The sequence below is a fragment of the Zootoca vivipara genome, chromosome 13 (genome assembly GCF_963506605.1).
Source record: "Zootoca vivipara chromosome 13, rZooViv1.1, whole genome shotgun sequence".
Classification (NCBI taxonomy): Eukaryota; Metazoa; Chordata; class Lepidosauria; order Squamata; family Lacertidae; genus Zootoca; species Zootoca vivipara.
The window spans coordinates 32,687,733-32,708,997 of NC_083288.1; the positions used below are offsets into that span (position 1 = coordinate 32,687,733).

General features: G+C 44.2%; 1 protein-coding gene across 1 annotated transcript; it reads right to left on the bottom strand.

Moving 5' to 3' along the window:
• Positions 1-1,750: 1,750 nt before the first annotated feature.
• Positions 1,751-19,507, bottom strand: LOC118094904 (serine protease 27-like). The gene is made up of 6 exons (XM_035135674.2): positions 19,423-19,507; positions 10,018-10,044; positions 7,991-8,156; positions 7,003-7,274; positions 5,119-5,288; positions 1,751-2,080 (listed from the first exon to the last, which is right to left on the bottom strand). The coding sequence occupies exons 1-6, from the start codon at positions 19,505-19,507 to the stop codon at positions 1,751-1,753; spliced, it is 1,050 nt and encodes a 349-aa protein (XP_034991565.2).
• Positions 19,508-21,265: the final 1,758 nt, after the last annotated feature.

Sequence of the window (21,265 nt, forward strand, 5' to 3'; positions counted from 1 at the left end):
TCCAGTTCCCAACTTTATAATTCATCTATTTCTTGAACAAGCATGCATGCTAACTGCTCCCTGTAACAATTCAAAGGCATAATATTTTTTACAGCTAAATAGAGCCGTTGGGCTACCCAAGGAAATAACCCAAAATCTCTGGCAATGGAATCCATGTGCTTTTTCCACTATGGAATTTGTGCTTAGGGGAACAACTGTGAAGTGGAGGCTTTCTGCTTAGCACTATCTGTACACATAACAAAATCCACTGCCTCCAAAGTTAAGGGCTCGGACTGGTAGTTGTCAGAAGTTTTGGACACACTGATTTAATACTTTCTGAAGTGAAATAAATTGCTGGAGTTGGTCATTTGTTTATTGTCTTAAAAATAACACAATATCTAACAGTCTAAGATAATGTCACTTTTCACACACGGCTTTTCCATTTTGGCTTTATCTCTGTTAAATAAATCATGGCACAATGTAATTTGTCATGTGTTGATGTTCATCTGAAGTTGTATTTACCTAATTTTAAGACCGGCTAAGGAACAGATGATTGTTATTATGTCTTCATATGTAAAACCACAGAATTCAAAGAGGGTGCACTTTCTTTTCCCCTGACTGTGTATCATAGAGAGTCACACAGCCCAATCAAGAGGTTTTTTTGTTATACATTCGGTGACTCCAGCATGCATTGTGAGATTCCCTTCAATGTAATTAAGGAGCCAACTAATATGGCCCATGCAACACAGCATAACATAATTGTGGAGTGGAGTGATTGGGGAGAAAATGAGACATTTATAAAGATTAATCCTGGGGTCTGACAGCGCCTGGTTATTTTAGCCTCCCCCCCACCTGAAATTTCTATGCACACTGAACTAGACAAACAGCACACACCCATACAAATACATAGCTCAATACTACTGAAGAAATAATTTAAATCACAAAGTGGCATGGAAAAGAAGATTGCAAAAAATTCAAGTTCCACTAATTAAATAGGATTCTCCACCCATCACACACAAAAACAAAAACAAAAAACAAACAAACAAACACAGAACCCTGAATCTTTCAACCTCTGGCTTAAGACTTGTCAAATAAGCCCAGTTGAAATACAGGTTCAAAATGGAGAGAAAACCTTCAGTATTTCCAGAATTTAAATCCACTGTTCAGTCACATTTGAAAACTTTAAACCAGGATGAAATGCAGTTTTTGTGTGTGTGTGTGTGTGTGTGTGTGTGTGTGTGTGTGTGTAAAGCAGATAAAAACTTTTTGATAACTCCAGAATATGAAAACATATCTTACATACAGAAAGTTGACACGTTAAGGGAATATCCACTACATTTTGTACTGGTAAGTAAGAAACTGCCAGCAAAAATCCTCATTGACCATGCACAAATATAAAAAAAATAAAGCCCTAATTTCTACCCATCTTAACAATCATCCTTTGCATTTGAAGAAAGACGTTTGTTTTAACTGGTTTGCTTGTATTGCCTAGAAGTTCTTGAAATGTCTCTCACATCGGAGAAAGCAGTAATTCTAATAAAAAAAATTCCATACAATAAATAAAAAGAATGATCTCCCCCCCCCCCCACACCCCACACCCTACCCCTTTGAAAAAGGAGATAATGAAAGCCAGCTTGTTTGGTAAAAGCTAATGCCGATGCTTCACTGGGGAATAAAGACCACACCTCAGAAAGGTCAGTGAGAAGCCTGTTGGCATCCTTCTGTTATATAATCTTGCTTGTTAGGAAAAGTATTCCCCGCTGTCTTTTGGTTATATGAGAATCAGTAGACACAGCAAGAACATCAGAAGGTTGGCACTGAGAGAAGAGGCGTGGGAAGGTAAGTGGACATCGGGATGCTTTTGCCCACTGGTGTCTGACCTCCAGTAATGTATGTCACGCCATTCGCGTAGTCCATGGCTATTTGGGTCTTTGACAAATTGGATGCCTGGGATATGGCTGTGGATCCACTTTTGGTAGTACGTGAGACGACTATACACACCAGGGCGGTTCTCAATGGCACATCCTTCACCCCAGCTCACAATGCCAGCCAAGACCCATGACTGGCCAACTGGACATACCATGGGACCCCCAGAATCACCCTGTGAAACAAAGAAACAGAAATGAATAATAGGGGCAATGAATGGCACAGTTACTATCACCAGCAAGGTCCTCTATTAATTTTAACAGCAGGTGTATTTTAGGAGATATAAAGTGGTGAGTTCAGTTTGGAACACTGAGGGCCCCCTAGATGTTCTTTTTAATCCACGTTCATGATGATTTGCACCCAGGATGCTGTTGGGGCTGTCACACACATTCCTACTTTCAGTATTGTTTGTGCGTGCAGAAGATTTGGAACAGTCACCTACCATTTCCAGTGAGTGCATATCCCTTGCCTTTCAGCTGAAATCCCATAACTTTTTATACTACAAATGTTATGGTTTATTTCCATTCTAATTTTTGCTGCCCCAGAGCACCGCAGAATGAACTAAGGCTGCATTTAGACAGCAATTTATTTTGTCTCCCCAATGTTTTCTTACCCGATGATTGCTGCATTTTATGTGCTTTTTCACATTACATAAAAGCTCGCGGGAGTTCCGTACTTATTCCTATATTAAATGGTTCCAGAACAAAAATGCTTGCAACTGTGTAAACCCTGTTTACTCCCTGCAGGAGTTTTTGGTGTTTTTTGTGGTTCAGAGCATGCGATGAAACTTGAGGCAGTGTTCCAGCATACAGTTATTTACCCCACCCCACCCGACCCCACCCCACCCCCCATTTTCATGTGGCAATCTTAGGGGAACAGAGGCACACAGGCAAACAAAAAATTGCAACATGTCCATTGACATCTGCTGTTGTGTCACACCATGCCCACTGGTGTGAATGAAATTTAGTGTGTCATGGCAGCTGTTATATTTTTTTGAGGGGGAGAGGGAGGGGTCAATCTGAATTATATCTGTGGGGTCCCTTCCAGGCCTCTGATCCTTTGTCTGTGAGGTTAGAATCTGAAATACAAAACCTGGTGAACTGCTCAAACCAGTTGCTTTGCCTTGGGCTGGCTTCATCAGCATTTCAAAGAGTAAGATAAGAAGAGATGTCATAATAAGAAATAAATATGCTTCCGGGGGGTGGGTGGGGGGTGGGGGTGTGTTAAGCATTTCTACATCCCACCCCTGACCTGCTTTGATACCACTTCATCCTAGGAAGGAGAACAATAGGACAGGGTGCATTTTGTGTGTGCATTTTGTCTGATGCAGAACCTCCAGCAAAACAAATTAATGGGAAGCAGCACCTGTTCATCGTCGAATCTCGGCACAGTGCCCTCTCCGCAGATCCCATCTTATTTGACATCTATATCAGTTGCAGCCCATAGATTTGCCTTTATTAAGGCAAGATTTAATGCCTTTCCTCCCAATGTTATGAAAAATGGGTTTTCTAAAGGTCAGAGTTCAGTTCTATGTGACAAAGCAGGTTCTCCCCTTAAGGAGAGCATGGGTTGCGGAAGGGTTAACAAGACCTTCCCTGGTCAGCAGGGGCGGGTCAGTTTGGATGGCCACTGAGGGATTGTTGCTGGGGAGAATGTTATGTTGCTAATTTTGATTGACAGCCGCAGCCTTTAAAAGGGTGCAAGCAGGTTGCGCTTTTGCTTTTGGGTGCTTGCAAACGGATCTCCCGCCCCCTCCCTATATTTAGGGTTTTTTGCTGCGCTTGACGTTGCTGTGCCTCTCACGGGGTCGTCTGCATTCAGGGGCCTAGTAGGAATCTTGCCATCTGGCTGATTGGCTGGTGCCAGGTGGTTTTTGCCTACTACATAGCAAACTGTCACAACTTGTAAGGTTGGCGGTTAGGCATTGGTTCGAATTGGATGGGGGAGGGTAAGGATTTGGCTGGGCCTGCCCCTCAAATTGCTGCTGCCTTTAGGGGTATTCCGTTAAAGGAATCCTGGGGCTCAACATGTTTGTCCATACCCCCCCCAAGGGGCTAGGACCGCGCATGAGCCTTGGGGAGCACCTGAGGGAGAGGTCATAGGGCGTGGTGCCCTGTCCCAGCCTCTCTCAGAGGGTGCTTACCTATCCTGTAATCCCCAGGACGCTGGGGAGTCCGATCTGTCCCAGGCAGGGTACAGATGGCATGGGAACCAATGCCTAAGCAACCACTCACATTCAATTGTATTTAAACAAAGTTGTGGCCAAAATTAATGCCAAAAACCAAAACTTAATTTCTGTGTGATGTGTGAAATTATTTGGTGGGAAGTCTTGGTACCTCGGCACGCAACAGAACTATAGAATCTCTTCATCATATATTATTCTGTTGCCCCTTGCACATGGTCCCTCAGACCAGATTTTTATCCCCCTTAATATCAAAAACTTTGGTTGAGACTCCGGAATCTCAGTTAACATATCTGCTACAGGATGACGATCCGAGCAGATCACTCCTTATAGCCAGATATTTGACTGCAGTTTTATCCTATAAGAGGAAAAATGGGTTACTTTATGATTATTGATATTCCGTCCAAGTGTTTGATTTATAGTGGTGACCTGATGAACTAAGTGTTATGCTGTTCCTACTTTGTAAACGAAATTTATAATATTTATATGGATAGGATTTAAATGAATGGAATTAATTCAATTTATTTTATTTTGTCCTATTTTATTCTGCTGTATGGTGTATATTATTCTGTGTTGGTATTTAAATATGGGCCTATGGCCGAAATAAAGTTTATCTATCTATCTGATGCTGGAAGCTGAAGGAGTAGAGAATTGAGTTGGGAAAATGAAAAATTAACAGAACCAAAACTGAAACACCATCTCTATTCTTGCAGTTATTCTTGTAGCTAATAGCAGCTATGGGGACCATTGAATTTTAATTGAAACTACAGTGGGAAGGGAGAGCTAATCACACTGCCTTCTGTGATCCCTCCCGTCTAGTTTTTATTTGATTTTTTTAAAAAGAAAGAAAGAAAAGAAACATGAAATGCAATCCCGCCTTCCTGTCATATCTAGTTTGGCCTTCAAACTCTCTTAAGACATACATCCAAATATCCACCTGTGCTAGCAGCAGAAGTTGCCAAGCAATTATAGAGGACCAGGAGGAGTATTTACACATTTTTAGAAGTCAATCAACAGATAAACACACTCACCTTGCATGCATCTTTCCTGCCCTCCGCAAAGCCAGCACAGATCATATCATCCTTGATCACCCGTGGGATTGGGCCATCAGCTATGTTGGTGCGGTAGAGGGCACTGCATGTCTTGGAGTCAATAATGGGCACCTGCAACTTCTGCAGGGTTTGTGGGGATGGAAGGTCGACTGCAATGACAACAACAAACACCACTGAAACACTCCCCCCCCAATGCACTATGGGGGAGGGAGATGCATTGAGCGTCTCTGTCGCGTCATCTCTCATATTTACCAATCTATTCACTTTATTTATTTATCACGTTAATATCCTCCCTCCCTCCAAAGAGCCTAGTGTTGTGCACATGGTTCTCCCCTTACACATTTTATCCTCACTAACAACCTGAGTTGGTTCGACTGGGAGAGAGTGATTGGCCCACTGTCACCCAGTAAGCTTCGTGGCTGAGTGGGGATTTGAACTCCTATTTCCCAGGCCCTAGTACAACACTCAAATCACTACACCAAACAGGCTCTCTTAGCCACTCCTTCTTTTCTTTCCCCCTCCTACTGTGAACATTTTAGTTGGTCACTCATTTCCATAGCTGCCAAGTTATCCCTTTTTTTAAGGGATTTTCCCTTATGCTGAATAGGCTTCCTCGTGAGAAAAGGGAAAACTTGGCAGCTATGCTCATTTCATCAGAATTCCATGCTCCATAATTCATTCCACCACTCACTCGTTCATCCAAAGGTGTGTTTCCACAATTCCTTCCCTTCACATAATGAAAGCATAAATTTTTGAGGATTGTCCCTATGCCTGATGATGACATGCATGATGGCAACATTTCCTATCAGCTACATATGTATCTGTTGGCCATGTGAAGAGGCTCTGTGCACATATTACCACAATGTGCATAGGGTTCCTCCGCATGAATGGGATTCCTGAGATTGGAGCACAGTGCATGCATTTCCCCTCTCCACATGGCTGCAATATGCGCAGCTTCATCAGGGGCAGGCACGGCAAACCAGCATGCTCTCACAAACTCATCGCAGATGCATTTTAGACACAAGGGGGCCTCATGCTAAGCCACAATTCTGCAGGGGAGCAAAAAGACTACTGGTTGAGGCAGAATTGGCCACACAATTCTATTTCCTGGGAATCTCAGCTGTTTGCCAATGTTTTGCTAATATATGCTTGAAAGCATGTGGGCAATGCTAGCTGAAATTTCAAAAGCTGAGAGGGTACAGCTAAATTAAGAGCTCGTGCACAACTACCTTTGTTCCGTGCTTTCTAGGAACACGTCTGGGCTTTCCAGATCCATGTCTGAGTGGTATTTTATTGTCCCAGCACTTTCCTCAAGAAAAACCTGTGTTTTACCACTTAATTGGAGCAAACAGCAATCCATGGAAAACCCAATTGCCATTTGTTTCAATTCAGTGGTAAAACACACATTTTCCCAGGGACAAAATAAACAAAACACACACTTGCATGTGGTCCTGGAAAGACCTGTGCCCAGAAAAGCGACACAAAAGCAAATGTAGGTAAGATTTCCAGTTGTCAGGGACAGGGCTTACATTCCTCTCCCTATTTCACAAATAAGACAAGGAAAATAAACTATGCATAATGAACAAATTCACATTTGGGTATAGGGTTTTCATATTTAATTTTAGAATTTAGTTTAATATAAAGCAAATTTAATGGGTACCCTGATCTGATTTCTTTTGTGAAGTTATCACTATATCTTTTTTCTCCACACAAGTAGTGCCTGCCCCTGTCTCCTCCTCCTCCTCCTCCTCCTCCTCCTCCTCCTCCTCCTTTTCTCTCTCTCTCTCTCTCTCTCTCTCTCTCTCTCTCTCTCTCTCTCTCTCTCTCTCACACACACACACACACACACACACACACACACACCTGAATGACGCAGGTTTCCCCAGCCGGTGACCCAGCAAACTTTGCCTGGAGGAAACTTCACAGAAGCATCAGGCAGGCAAATGGGTAGGATAAATTCCGAATAGTGGACCTTCCTGGTCAACTGCACAAGAGCGATGTCCCCACTGCTGGTCTGTCCTGCATAAGTTGGATTTCTGATGACCTTCTTCACTCCCAAGCAGCATGACTGTGGGCCAGGATTGGATAGCTGGTTGGCCCCTAGGAGGACCTGGTACTGGGAGAGATCCCTGAACCTGGAAACATGACAGAAAGAGTGGGGCTAGGTGAATGAATGGTGTTCGGGACTGGATTTTGGAGCAAATTTTATTTGGAGAACTGCACTGCAAAATTTGGATAAGTGTGCATTTTCAATTATTGCTCTGTGTCAGTTTGCATATTGTTTCAGAAAGTGTGAGTTTGATAGTTGAGTGGGGGTGGGGTGGGGTGGGGTGGGGTGGGAGAAAAGCAAGCCAGAACAAGCTGTGGTAACTTCTTTGCCTGTCCTTTCCTTCCCAAAGGGCCAGAGCTAGGGTTGCTACATATCCGGAATCTCCCAGATATACCCAGAATACTGCAGTCAGAAGCATAGCTGTCAAGTCTTTTTTTTTTAAGGGAAATTCCCTTATGCTGAATAGGCTTCCTCACGAGAAAAGGGAAAACTTGACAGCTATGATCAGAAGCAGTATCCTGTTGGAAATTGGCTAAATGTTTGTGTCCAGATTTTTCACTTTTTAAAATATGGCATGCATCCCCAAACTGCGGCCTTCCAGATGTTTTGGCCTACAACTCCCATGATCCCTAGCTAACAGGACCAGTGATCAGGGATGATGGGTATTGTAGTCCAAAACATTTGGAGGGCCGAAGTTTGGGGATGCCTGAAATATGGCAACCCTACAAGACCTAGTATTCTGGGATGGGGGATCCAAAGGCATCAGTAACCCAGGTTTGCCATCCCACCTTGTATACTCACTGATAGAAACAGTGTGCTGCGGTTATCACCCACTCGTCGGAGATGAGGGACCCTCCACACACATGCCTTTTGTTCAGCTGCAAGCTGATCTGCCAGGGGAACTCCCCTGGCACTGTGTCCTGTCCCTTCACAATCCGGTTGAGACTGACATGAGGCCGCCCACAGGCTGCAAGAAAGGACAAAGATTCATTCAAACTGCCATGAGATTCGGGTGGAGGAGACAGGGCCGGCCCTGAGGCAAGGCTGGGTGGTGCAGGGCGCCAGGGCGCCGGGCCACGCTGGGAAGCGGGCGGGGGGGCACCGGAGGGATCTTCGCACAACGGCACCAGGGCGCCAGATATGCTTAAGATGGCACTGGGAGGAGACACTGAGATCATATGGATTCTAATTGATAATATAGTGGAGAGAGGTTTGACTCAACCTTAACAGCACATTCACATAATCATATGGCCATCTTCATCATTATCCCTGGTGAGAGAAAAGCAAGCCAACAGCAGTGCTCTTATAAAGGTGCAACAACAAAAACAACAACAACAAAAACAACAATTTATTATTTGTACCCCGCCCATCTGGTTGGGCTTCCCCTGCCACTCTGGGCGGCTTCCAACAAACATTAAAATACATCAAATATCACAGATTATAAACTTCCCTAAACAGGGCTGCCTTTAGGTATTTTCTAAATGTCAGGTAGTTCATCTCCCTGACCTCTGATGGGAGGGTGTTCCACAGGGCGGGTGCCACTACCGAGATTCCTGGTTCCCTGTAGCTTTGCTTCTTGCAGTGAGGGAACCACCAGAAGGCCCTCGGCGCTGGACCTCAGTGTCCAGGCAGAACGATGGGGGTGGAGATGCTCCTTCAGGTATACTGGACCGAGGCCATTTAGGGCTTTAAAGGTCAGCACCAACACTTTGAATTGTGCTTGGAAACGTACTGGGAGCCAATGTAGGTCTTTCAAGACTGGTGTTATGTGGTCTTGGCAGCCGCTCCCAGTCACCAGTCTAGCTGCCGCATTCTGGATTAATTGTAGGGTCACCTTCAAAGGTAGCCCCACATAGAGCGCATTGCAGTAATCCAAGCGAGAGATAACCAGAGCATGCACCACCCTGGCGAGGCAGTCCGCAGACAGGTAGGGTCTCAGCCTGCGTACCAGGTAGAGCTGGTGGACAGCTGCCCTGGACACAGAATTGACCTGCGCCTCCATGGACAGCTGAGAGTCCAAAATGACTCCCAGGCTGTGCACCTGGTCTTTCAGGGGCACAGTTACCCCATTCAGGACCAGGGAGTCCTCCACACCTGCCCGCCTCCTGTCCCCCACAAACAGTACTTCTGTCTTGTCAGGATTCAATCTCAATCTGCAATGGGCAGAATCTCATGAAGGCTGGGAATTCTGTCTCTCACAGGAGCCAACTCCTAGGGGCCAAGTTCCCTTCAGCACCCCAATAAAATATTTGAGGGGCTGGGCCCTCCAAATTTGATGGACATTGCCATTCAAATGGTATGCATGCACCGCATCATGTTGATGGACTGCATGTACCGCATGCAAAGTTGATGGACATTGCCATTCAAATGGTGTGCATGCACCGCATCATGTGCAGGGCTGGGCTTACCTGCCTCCCATATTTATTCTAGTTGGAACCCGTGCAGAGTCTCTGCATCAAAAGGTATTCAGTGCTTCACTTGCCCCAAGGCAGAAACTAGAAAAAATTACTCAGTGCTAACAAAACAGCTCCTTAGAAGACTTCTCTGTGGATGAACAATCTGGGCTCACGGCATGCAAAAAAATATTTAAATTACTTATTCCATGCCACACATATACCGGTATGCTCCAATGCACAGCTGGGCAATTAGTGGGGACAGTAATTGCTGAGCCAAATATTTTCAAATGAAAAAGCTGAATTTGGAGGGGAAACACAATCCCTGCTTAAAAGCCTTCAGCCCCTGGAATCACAAACAGTTCAGAGATTAGGGTGGCATGCATCAATACATTTGAAACAGAAGGAAAAGAAATGCCGAAAATGTACACTCACCACTGGTAGCCTGAACTTCTTGCAGACCTGCAACATGACAAGACAGCAGTGAGAAGGTGCCAAGAAAATCGAGGAGATTCACTGGATCTAAGACTCATTGGCGTAGTTGCACTGTATCTCCAAACAGCAGCTCTACTTTATTCCAAGCCAATGCTCTTGAGACAGGAAGCATCCTTGAAAAAGACAACATACATTCCCTCCAGGACATCCCAACGCCAACACAACAATGTGTACAACTCTATGGACCATCAGTAGACATCATCATTCCCTTTCCCAGTGAATATACCAAATAAAAGCTCTCTAGGTAGGTTTTTGATCTCTCGATGTCCTGACATCAGTCCTGACAAATGAGAAGGTTGTATTAATGTATCAAATTTGCAGATGAATCAGAATTGGGAGGGAGTGCAAACATTTTAGAGCATGGGATTAATTCTTTTTTAAATGATCTTAGTAAAATGGTAGACATCAACAAAAACTGGTTCTACCAGAATCAAACCAAAACAAGGAGCTCATTCAGCTGAAATCCCGAATGAAAAGTTTCTCCTGTTGTGTACATATTCCTGTCTCCTGGGTGGGACTGGAAGTTCCCTTCTCTTTTGTTTCTCAGAAATTACAGCACACAGACATGTATTCTGTTTGGCCTTTAACTGGGAGGTGGGCAGCAATTATACAGGATCATGGGGCAGGTCAACAGGGTGGTTGTATGTGGATTGTTGGCTCTAGCTGGGCTTGAGGTGGGGCAGCTAAGCCGACTGCAAGTCTAGCCCATATCTTCATCCCAACAGCCCACATACATCCATGTCTCCAGTTGCAATTGGGAAACAATAGACTGGTATGCTTCATAATTCCTCACTGTCTGGGACATCTACGTTACCTTGTCCATCTTGATCATACCAACCTCTCCTTCTGTACTGTGGCATCACAATTTCCGTTCCTGTCAAGGACCTGTGCTCCCAAAGTAACCTCTCTCTTGAAAACTAATTTAGCAAAGCCGTAATTTACTTTCCCCCACCTACCTGGCAACACCCTGAAACCCAATTATAACATCATCAAAATCAACTAAAGAAACTATTATGATGTCTCTTTCATCTCCATTAATGGCCCTTCCTTGCAGACACATGTCTGGTGCAGGATCGTTAAGACGGTATCTGCTTGTTAGTATTTTCTTATTTCTTTTTTAAAATATATATATATTATTAAAGGTTTCTTAGTTTACAAAAATACAGGCGTTGTCTCTTTTTTCAAGTTGTGTTTTCTACAGATCAGTTTCATTTTTTGTGCGAGATTAGTGTGACATACAGTGTTAGGTTAGGAAAGCGGGGGAATGGTAAGTGGGGTGGGGTCAGGTGGTTCTTCTACTTCTACTTAGTGTATGTGTGGGGTTTTGTGTCAGCATTACTTGTATGGGTCCTCTTACTATTCGCTTGTTGTACAGTCATACCTCGGGTTACGAACACCTCGGGTTATGAACACCTCGGGTTACGAACTCCGCAAACCCAGAAGTATTTTCGCTGCGCACACATTCTGTGCATGCGCAGAAGCGGCATGCACAGTTTCTGCATGCGCAAAGCACGAAAATTGCTGAAATTGCGCTTTGCGCATGCACAAAATGGCCCTTCGGGTTATGACCATTTCGGGTTACGAACTGCGTCCCAGAACGGATCGTGTTTGTAACCCGAGGTACCACTGTATTTCCTTGGTGGTGAGAGAGGTTAGAGTAGCTTAGGGTGTGGTTGGTTGTCTTTGGTTGGCTGTAGTGAGATTTGTTTTTTGTGTGTGAGCGTGAACATGGTGTGTGTGTATTTTTGAATCAAGTTAGTCAGACTGATTCGTATGCTGTCGGCGGATTCTTGTTGTTTTGTTGGGGTGTGTATGTGATATAGAGGAACTATAGTGGGGTGAAGGAGTCTTCTTCTTCTATTTGTCTCCATGTCAGCTTCACTTTATTGGTTAGTTTTTCTGATAAAGCTGTTTCCCATACTATTTTATACCATTGGTCCTTGCTTACTCCTGACAGGTCTCTCCAGAGTCTGGTTTTAAAAAGGAGGGGAAGCAACAAAAACCGAGCCACAAATTTTCCCTCGGGTCTTGAGTTGCTCTGAAGTCAGAGGCAGAGAGAGCGTGTTAAGTCTCACAATTGTACCGTATTCAGGTAGATAAGCCACCCTTAGGAGCTGCCTTATGCCAAGTCGGAGCACTGGGCCAAAACTTCTCTCTACTCAGAAAAATTGGGTGAGCATAACCATGTATTATTAAGCCAAGGAACAAACATGGCTTGGTTTTCAATCAGTGGATTTCAAGCAGCTGCAGAATAAATTAATGCACCATACAACAGGTAGAAGAGAGACTTGAGCAACAGTGTAATAATGGATGAGAGAGCATTGGCATTGATCCTTGGCACCATAGGTCACTGGTCGATTAGAGTGCCTTCTTTGCAGGCAAAAGAGCCTTGTTCACATTGTTGGATCTCCAAGTAGGGAGGGAAAGACTTCATCTGAAAACTTAAGAGAGCTACTGCAAGTCAGTGTAGACCTGAAGCGGGGAACATTTAATGATTCAAACGTAGCCAGCTTTCCGGTCAGCATTCCAGCAGGAGACTGGGTCAAAGGCGGAAGTGGGTGAGGAAATGTGGGTATGGCCAAAAATGCACTGGTTTGAAATGAAATCAATTGAAATTACAGTCATACCTCGGTTTAAGTACGCTTTGGTTTGAGTACTTTCAGTTTAAGTACTCTGCGGACCCGTCTGCAACGGATTAATCCACTTTCCATTACTTTCAATGGGAAAGTTCGCTTCAGGTTAAGTACGCTTCAGGTTAAGTACAGACTTCCAGAACCAATTACACTCATACTTCGGGTTAAGTACGGTTCAGGTTGAGTACCCCACAGACCTGTCTGGAATGGATTAATCCACTTTCCATTACTTTCAATGGGAAAGTTCACTTCAGGTTAAGTACGCTTCAGTTTAAGTACAGACTTACAGAACCAATTGTGTACTTAAACCGAGGTACCACTGTATGGTGGATAAATTAAAATCTACTTTATATTTTGGAAAGTTGATTGCTCATTATAAGTCGCCGGCAAATTTTGTATAGTGGTTCCTGAGATCTAGAAGCAGATTTTCATACATGTTTGGATACAACTGGACACCATTTTGAATGAAAGAATGTTCAGAACCTTTCAAGACGGCATTGATTTTAACCACTGATCTGAAAACTGCAGTGATTTTGGGGGGTTTCTTAGAACTTCCAAGCATGGATGGATTTATAATGATTTCATTTCTCCCCCACCCTCACTAAACTTTAGGTTGTGGGTCTGTACCAAGCAATGCTGGGTATGAGGCTGCCAGTAAAAAAAGAAGGGCAATGCTGCTGCCATAGACAATACTGAGATTGAGCGATGGTTTCATGTGATATAATGGTATTTCCCATGCCCCCTAACTTGGTATGAGAAAATTGGAATAATAATAATAATAATAATAATAATAATAATAATAATAATAATGTTATACCCCACTCATCTGGCTGGGTTTTCTCAGCCACTATTAACAAGTTTATCCTTATTTTGATCTGGAGGGTATACTGCAGTTATTCAGAGGCACATCAGGCATGTTCAGAGATGTTTTCCAATTGCCTCACATGCTGCAAGATTCAGCCATTGACTTGAAAACCTCCAGGGGTAATGGAAACTGATTTGCAGTGATGTAAAGGAGAATGAGCCACAGAATGAGATGGCTGGGCCTGCTCAAGCAGCAGATGAGATGGGAATCAAGTGGTCAAGTGCTAAGGTGGTAGAATGGACTGTAGCACTTCAGACTACAGGTGGGTGGGAATCACATTTTTGAATATTTCCCTGTGTTAAAAATGAAGCCAAGCTCAGCAGGAAGAGAGATACAGTAGAACAGGCATCCCCAAACTGTGGCCCTCCAGATGTTTTGGCCTACAACTCCCATGATCCCTAGCTAACAGGACCAGTGGTCGGGGAAGATGGGAATTGTAGTCCAAAACATCTGGAGGGCCGAAGTTTGGGGATGCCTGCAGTAGAATCTTTGCCCTCAGTGCATTAATTTTCAACTTACGGGGGGTTGTGACATGGAGGAGTGTTAAATAAAATGGAGCCCTCACCTGCTGTGTGAAGTAGTGTCATCTGTTCTACCACCTTGTTGTGCTGCATGTGTAGGCCAGACCAAACATCTAGACCCAACTGGGCCCAGTTTCACAACATTGTTTCACCTATCCCCAAAGCTGGGAGCAGGCTTGAGAACCAGTGGTATATAGTGGTTAGAATGTAAGGCAGATCCAGGCTCATATCTTTGCTCAGGCATGAAGCTCACAGTGTAACCTTGGGCTCTCCATATCTGTGAACTTAATCTATTTTGCAAGGTTGGTGGGAGGACCAAAAAGAAAAAAAAGTTGAGCTGAAGAAGAACTATGGAAAAAGAGTGGGAACTGGATAAAAATTAAGTTTCTCTACAGTTGAAAGGATAGGAGAATGTCTAAGTGCTTTACTTATAATAACAACCAGATGCAGTTAAGCTATAAGGCAGCACAAAGCAGGTAAGGCAACTATAAGAGCGCTGATTAGAATCTCTACAAAACCACAACCACACAGGAATAATCAACAGAGATCAAAGGGTGAGGCAGGAGGGGGAAAAAGAGAACTTGGAGGCAGTCAGCAAAAAAGCCAAGCAAAGCCTTAATAAAATATAAAGGGAGGCAGAATGATTTAATGTCTGCAAGGGGAAGAAGGAATGTTTCTGAAAATATGTCCTGGAGGAGTGTTAAGAAACCGATTAGAGGGAACACTGGCTGATCTGATGCCAATGAGGGACACAAGAACTTGTAAAATTAATAGACCATCAAGCAAATGTTAGAACAATCCAGGGAGGTAGGGAGGTTTACTGGGAGATATATATATTCTCCTGATGGAGACACAAAGGAAACTTATTTGCAGCTGAAAATAGATGTTGGTAGGATTTGTGAGAGGTTTGTGGAGAACTGGAGTAAAAGCAAACTAATAAATGCTTGGCATAACTCTTCCCTCAGGCAGAAAGACAAATTCTCTTTGCTGTGATTTCAAAATTGGAGCCATCTGGTTGAGATTTCTAACGATGAGGTAATGTGGATTTCAAGACACAGCTGGTTGAAATTTGTATACAATGTTCACGGGGAACATTCAGAACCCCCACACTGGATTATATATTACAGTTGGGGTAAAGGCTGTTACAAACAATCGAGACATACCCACAAAGGAAATTGCCTTGTACTGACTGAGTCAGGCCACTGAACCATCTAGCTCAGGCACCCCAAAACTGCGGCCCTCCAGATGTTTTGGCCTACAACTCCCATGATCCCTAGCTAACAGGACCAGTGGTCGGGGAAGATGGGAACTGTAGTCCAAAACATCTGGAGGACCGAAGTTTGGGGATGCCTGATCTAGCTCATTCATCACTCTTTACACAGACTGGCAGAAACTTTCGAGGATTCCAGACTGGGATTTTTCTCGGCCTTTTCTCGGGCGTTTCTGCACTTAACATTTATAGGAGTATAGTTGCTGTTTGATCAGACATTTTAAATAATGAACTTGTAGCTGATTGTCTGCCCTTTTGGTCACATGTCACTGTTATGAGTTCTGGGTTATCCTTGGGAGGTTCTGCCCAAACTGAGAAAAATTCAGTGGTCGTAGTCATACCTCTTGGTATCTCCATGTTCCTCCAGCCAGTAAATATTGGGATTACCTGTATGAGTATGTGCACAGGTGTAAATAACCCTTTGTGTTTTTATTCTATTTTTTTTTTGAATTTTATGCCTAGTAATCAATAATTGTAACCTCGTGGGATATAGGAGATTAGAAGAGGAGCTATGTGTCTGCCTGGGCTATGGTGAACCTGGTGAATGTGGTGAGACTTTGTCTGCAGCTAATGATTGCTGTCATGGGCAGTACTTTGTCTGGCATGTCCGTCCTCTGAACTAAGCTCTCAGATTGACAGTTCACACCCAAAGGGAGGGAAGTGGCATCTCCAAAACCATGCCCATCAACCCCTACCCTCCACAAAGAAACCAGAATGATACTTGTAGACATTCCCAACTAATGAAAATATTCAGGATCCATTCTGGATTGTTCACAAAAGTCAGATTTTTTTGGGGGTGGTGGTGGTGGTAGAAGTGTTTCCTTGAGTACATTATTTTGGAAAACTAGTTGAATAATGATGGGTGCAATGAGTCAGTGCCCACCCAGGGACGGCTGTGCTCAGGATTCCTCCTTCATTGCAGGAGGTTGGACTAGATTTCCATCAGGTCCCTTCCAACTCTACAATTCTATTATTCTATGTTGTTTGGCAGCATGCCAAAAACAGAAGAAGAAGAAGAAGAAGAAGAAGAAGAAGAAGAAGAAGAAGAAGAAGAAGAAGAAGAAGAAGAAGAAGAAGAAAGGCAGGGATTGAATTTAGTACGTTTTGCTTGAAAAGCTTGTGCTTTGCCACAGTACTCATGTGCTGGTGACACTATTTGTATAGTATTGTCTTCAAAGGGATGTGTTTTTAATATAGTAAACCTAGTGTATGCAAGACCTGCTGGAAGAATTCCAGTTCTGTTTCCAAGTCCTGAGCAGAGGAATTTCATGGAAATTCTGCGGTAAATCTGGGCTGGCAGCTAAACCTCTGGCACGTTCTCTCAATATCATCAGTGATTCGCTTTACATAAGTGTCCCAGATGCATTGGTGAAGGCTGCTAACTCATTACAGAAACATTGGGTGATTAATTGTGTGGTCTATAGTCAATGAATGAATTCATTGATTAAGCCTACATAAAATTTTCACATTGCTCTATAGAAAAAAAAAGTGTTCTGCTTAAGGCATCTTTGTATTTGCATATGTTTGTGAGTGTTTGATTAAAAAAATAGGTGCAGCAATACAGCTGGCTGGAGCATGGGAATAACAGGTTGGTAGGAGTTAGATGGTAGATCCTATAACAGGGGCATTGCTGTAAACACAGATTTGCACGTGCTCATTTATAGGAGAAAGATCTAGGGGTCGAAGTAAACCACAAGCTTAACATGAGTTAACAGTATGATGCAGAACCTAAAATAGTTAATGCTATTCTAGGCTGCATCAAGAGAAGTATAGGATCCCAATCAAGGGAAGTCATAGTACTGCTCTGTTCTACCTTGGTCAGACCACATCTGGAGTACTGTGTCTAGGAATTTACAAGTAAGTTGCCAGCATTCTATGTTTCTAAGGTCCCTAAAAGCATTCAGCAGGAGAAGCAGTTTACACACATCTCTGCAATGCCATTGAATTCTTTTTTTTCCCATAGTGTTCATCCTTAACTAAAATGGGAACTCTGCCTCCTCTGTGGTGGTTGAAGAGAAGAAGGGGGGGAGACTATCAAAAAAGAGGGCTAGATGGACTCTAGAGGATGCTGTTGCTGCACCAGACCAATAGCTTCCTTCCCAAACCATGGTCCATGTGAACTTAACTGTTGTACACTTCCCAAATGTGTAGGAAAGCACTCCAAACTATAATGGGATTCCTGGTGGCTTTGCTGTGTCTCAACTGACAGAGGCAGTAATGCTTTTGGATGCCAGTTGCTAGAAAACCACAGGAGATGCTGTTGTACTCAAGTCCTCCTTGCAAGCTTGCAGTTAGCCACTGTGAGAACAGCATGCTGGATTAGATGGGCCTGAAATGTGGTCCAGTAGTTAAGAAACAGGAGCTTCAACATGCTCCTTACAGGTGCTACACATTGCAAATGAGCAAAGACATGTGAGAACTCTACACATCCCAAGACAACATTTAGACCTACCCTTATATTGAGTCAGAAAGCAGGTCCATCTTCCCCTACTCTAGAATTACTTTCCAGCATCAGCATCTTAAGTAAAAGTCTGTCTCATCCTCTGCTACCTGATTCTTTTAACTGGAGATGCCAGGGAAGGAACTGGGGGGGGGGGGTTTGCGCTTCTGCAGGCAAAGCTTTGCTCTGCCACTGAGCTATGGCTTTCTGTAATCCTTTGAAGAAAGCCTCAGACTTCCCCATGCCACTTCTTCAGTGCAGGTATCACTGAGGTAAGGTGGAACAATTTTCCTCAGGTGCACAGATCTGCCCCATCCCCTCCTTGCCTCTGCCATTGCCCCACTGGGACTCTGCCCTCACCGCTGCCACAGCACCATTGCACTTACTGCTGCTGGAGCAGCTTCACAATTGTGCCGGCTGCAATAAGGAATGAATGCCTAAAGGGGAAAGTAGTCCAGATATAGGCTAATACATATGAGGGGACAAAGCTTTAGCTGAGTCAGTCCATTGATCCATGTAGCCCATGGTTTTCTGATTGGCAGTGGTCTTTGCAATCACAGTTCAGTGGCAGACCACAACTCAATGACAGAGGACATGGTTTGCAAGCAGAGGGTCCCAAGTTTAATACCTGTCACCTCTAGTTTAAAAAGATCAGGTAGAGGGTGATAGGAAAGACCTCTGCTTATGACCCTAGAGAGCTGCTGCTAGTCAGAGTAGACAATATTGAGCTAGATGGACAAGTAGTCTGATGTGATATGTGGTAACTTTCTGTGTCTGTTGGTTTGTTCCTGTCCCTGCTACCTGAGAACATTTAACAGGATGTGCCATGGATTGAAACTGGGTACCTTTAATATGGCAAACATACCACTGAGCTATGGGCACCTCTTTCTACCTCTGCATGCATATCTAAAGGTAAAGGTAAAGGGACCCCTGACCATTAGGTCCAGTCGTGACCGACTCTGGGGTTGCGCGCTCATCTCGCATTATTGGCTGAGGGAGCCGGCGTATAGCTTCCAGGTCATGTGGCCAGCATGACAAAGCCGCTTCTGGCAAACCAGAGCAGCACATGGAAATGCCGTTTACCTTCCCACTGTAGCGGTTCCTATTTATCTACTTGCACTTTGACGTGCTTTCGAACTGCTAGGTTGGCAGGAGCTGGGACCGAGCAACGGGAGCTCACTCCGTCACAGGGATTCGAACCGCTGACCTTCTGATCAGCAAGCCCTAGGCTCAGTGGTTTAACCACAGCGCCACCTGGGATAGTCCTGCATGCATATCTAAAAGGCTGTTAATACAAGGCAGTAAATGAATCTGTTATAAGGTTATTAGAGAATAACAGAACAAAACAATGCTGACAAACTTTAATTCAGATATTGGGAAGTGGGGTATTGCTGACATCCTTCTTGGACTTCATTCTTCTAGATCTGTGTCCATAGCCACTAGCACTTTCCCATTGCACTACCAAAGCAATACCACTTCTGTCCTAGAGCTAGGAGCAAAACCAAGGATTCTTCTCATCCTTCTAAGATTCTAAAACCCACTGTTGTTTTTGGTTGTTGTTTAGTCCAATTGGTTTAGCTGTTGGAGGTAGGTAAAAATATGGTGGTTTTTCTTACCCATCAGTGCTAACAGAAGCATGAGTAGACGAGCTTCCCTGGTCGCCACAAGGCCTTGTCTTTTGATCACCTGCCACTCCAACATGGTGGGTTTTGCTAGTGCCAATAACCAAAGAGCCAATCAGGAAGAATCTGTAGCTTTCCAGAAAGTGGACACATAAGTGATAGGAAGCCACTGAAAGATATCCAGTCATCAGCGACGAGAATCACCTCACTTATATAGCTGTCTGTGGCAGGTAGGTTGTGTCCTGGTCGAGAATGTTGACCAACAAGTTCAGCAGATCTTGGCACACGTCTTTGCCTTCATTTCTAGCATCCATCCTGCTGAGGCCAATTGCTGAGGTTGCCAGGAAGAAGTAAATGCGACTGAGAGACCACACCTGAACCTACCATGCCCAGCCGTCTTTTCTCCATGCTCATCCACCCTCAGCTCCATACCAGCTTCCATTATTTGTTTAGCACTTTGGGAGTGGTGACACCCCAGGTAACCTATCCTGAAATCTGAGCTCCAGGAAACAACAACTTGTGAACAGTAGCACTGAAGTGCAATATTTCAGTAAATGTGGCAGCACTGTGATGCTCCTGATAAGGTTGCAGAAGGATAATATTGATGACACCATTGGTGTGGATGGTGCTTTACAAAATATAAGAGAACATGTCCCTGCCTCTGAGGAGCTTACAGGGGAGGAATAGAGGAAGAGGATGGAAATGGAGATGGGGTAAAAATGTGGGAAAGTATGCAGTTATTTCAATTGCACATACTTAGAGTATATTCTTCCCACCATTTATGGAAATTTTGAGGTTATGGGAACTGAGAAGTTATGCTAAAAGTTTTACATACAAGGTCGGAGATCTTTGAGGAGAGATATGAAGGAAGTGCAGGAGTTTGCATCATATAGGTTTTCCGGAAAATAGCTCAACGCCTAAGGAGCAGCAAGTGAGAAAGGGTGGGGTTGTAGGATAGGGTTACCAGATGTCCTCAGTTCCTGGGGACAGTCCCCAGATTCACCAATCTGTCCCCAGACAAAATCTGTCCCCGGAATGTCCCCAGATTTTAATTAATGTCCCCAGATTTATGCCTGGGGACTTCCAGCGAGGCACTATGGCGGGCACCATAGCAGTAAGCAGCACTGGAGGTCCCAGCCACATCAAAGTTCTAGCCAGCCAATCCGACGGTTGTGGGGGGAGTATTTAAACCAAGGCACGAGCCAGAGACCTTACTTCTGGCTTGCTTCCTCGATCAACGCTCGCCTCTTTTTATCCCTAAAGGTAAAGGTAAAGGGACCCCTGACCATTAGGTCCAGTCATGACCGACTCTGGGGTTGCGGCACTCATCTCGCGTTATTGGCCGAGGGAGCCGGCATACAGTTTCCAGGTCATGTGGCCAGCATGACTAAGCCACATCTGGTGAACTAGAGCAGCGCATGGAAACGGCGTTAACCTTCCTGCTGGAGTGGTACCTATTTATCTACTTGCACTTTGAGGTGCTTTCGAACTGCTAGATTGGCAGGAGCTGGGACCGAGCAACGAGAGCTCACCCTGTCGTGGGGATTCAAACTGCCGACCTTCTGATTGGCAAGCCCTAGGCTCAGTGTTTAACCCACAGTGCCACCCACATCCCCTTTTTTTATCACTACTATGTCCTTAAAGCAATGTCACTCTCAAAAAGTGATGTTAACATAAAAAGAGGTTGGAGTTTTAAGTAGTATACTTATGTACAGTTTCTCAAAAGGCAAAGAACCTAGAAGCTGAATTCACTAAGAGATAAATATAAGATCAGGCTTACTGGATCAGGCCAATGGCCTGTCAGATCCAATATCTTGTTCTCATAGTGGCCAAGACT

Bases quoted from the DNA above. Each gene is read 5' to 3' on its own strand.
- LOC118094904 (XM_035135674.2), bottom strand. From the start codon at position 19,507: ATGTTGGAGTGGCAGGTGATCAAAAGACAAGGCCTTGTGGCGACCAGG. The intron at 5,289-7,002 runs GTGTGTGTGTGT...TTGTCATTGCAG, and splicing joins GGGAAACCTGCGTCATTCAG to TCGACCTTCCATCCCCACAA. The intron at 2,081-5,118 runs GTGAGTGTGTTT...TTTGTTTCACAG, and splicing joins GCAGGAAAGATGCATGCAAG to GGTGATTCTGGGGGTCCCAT.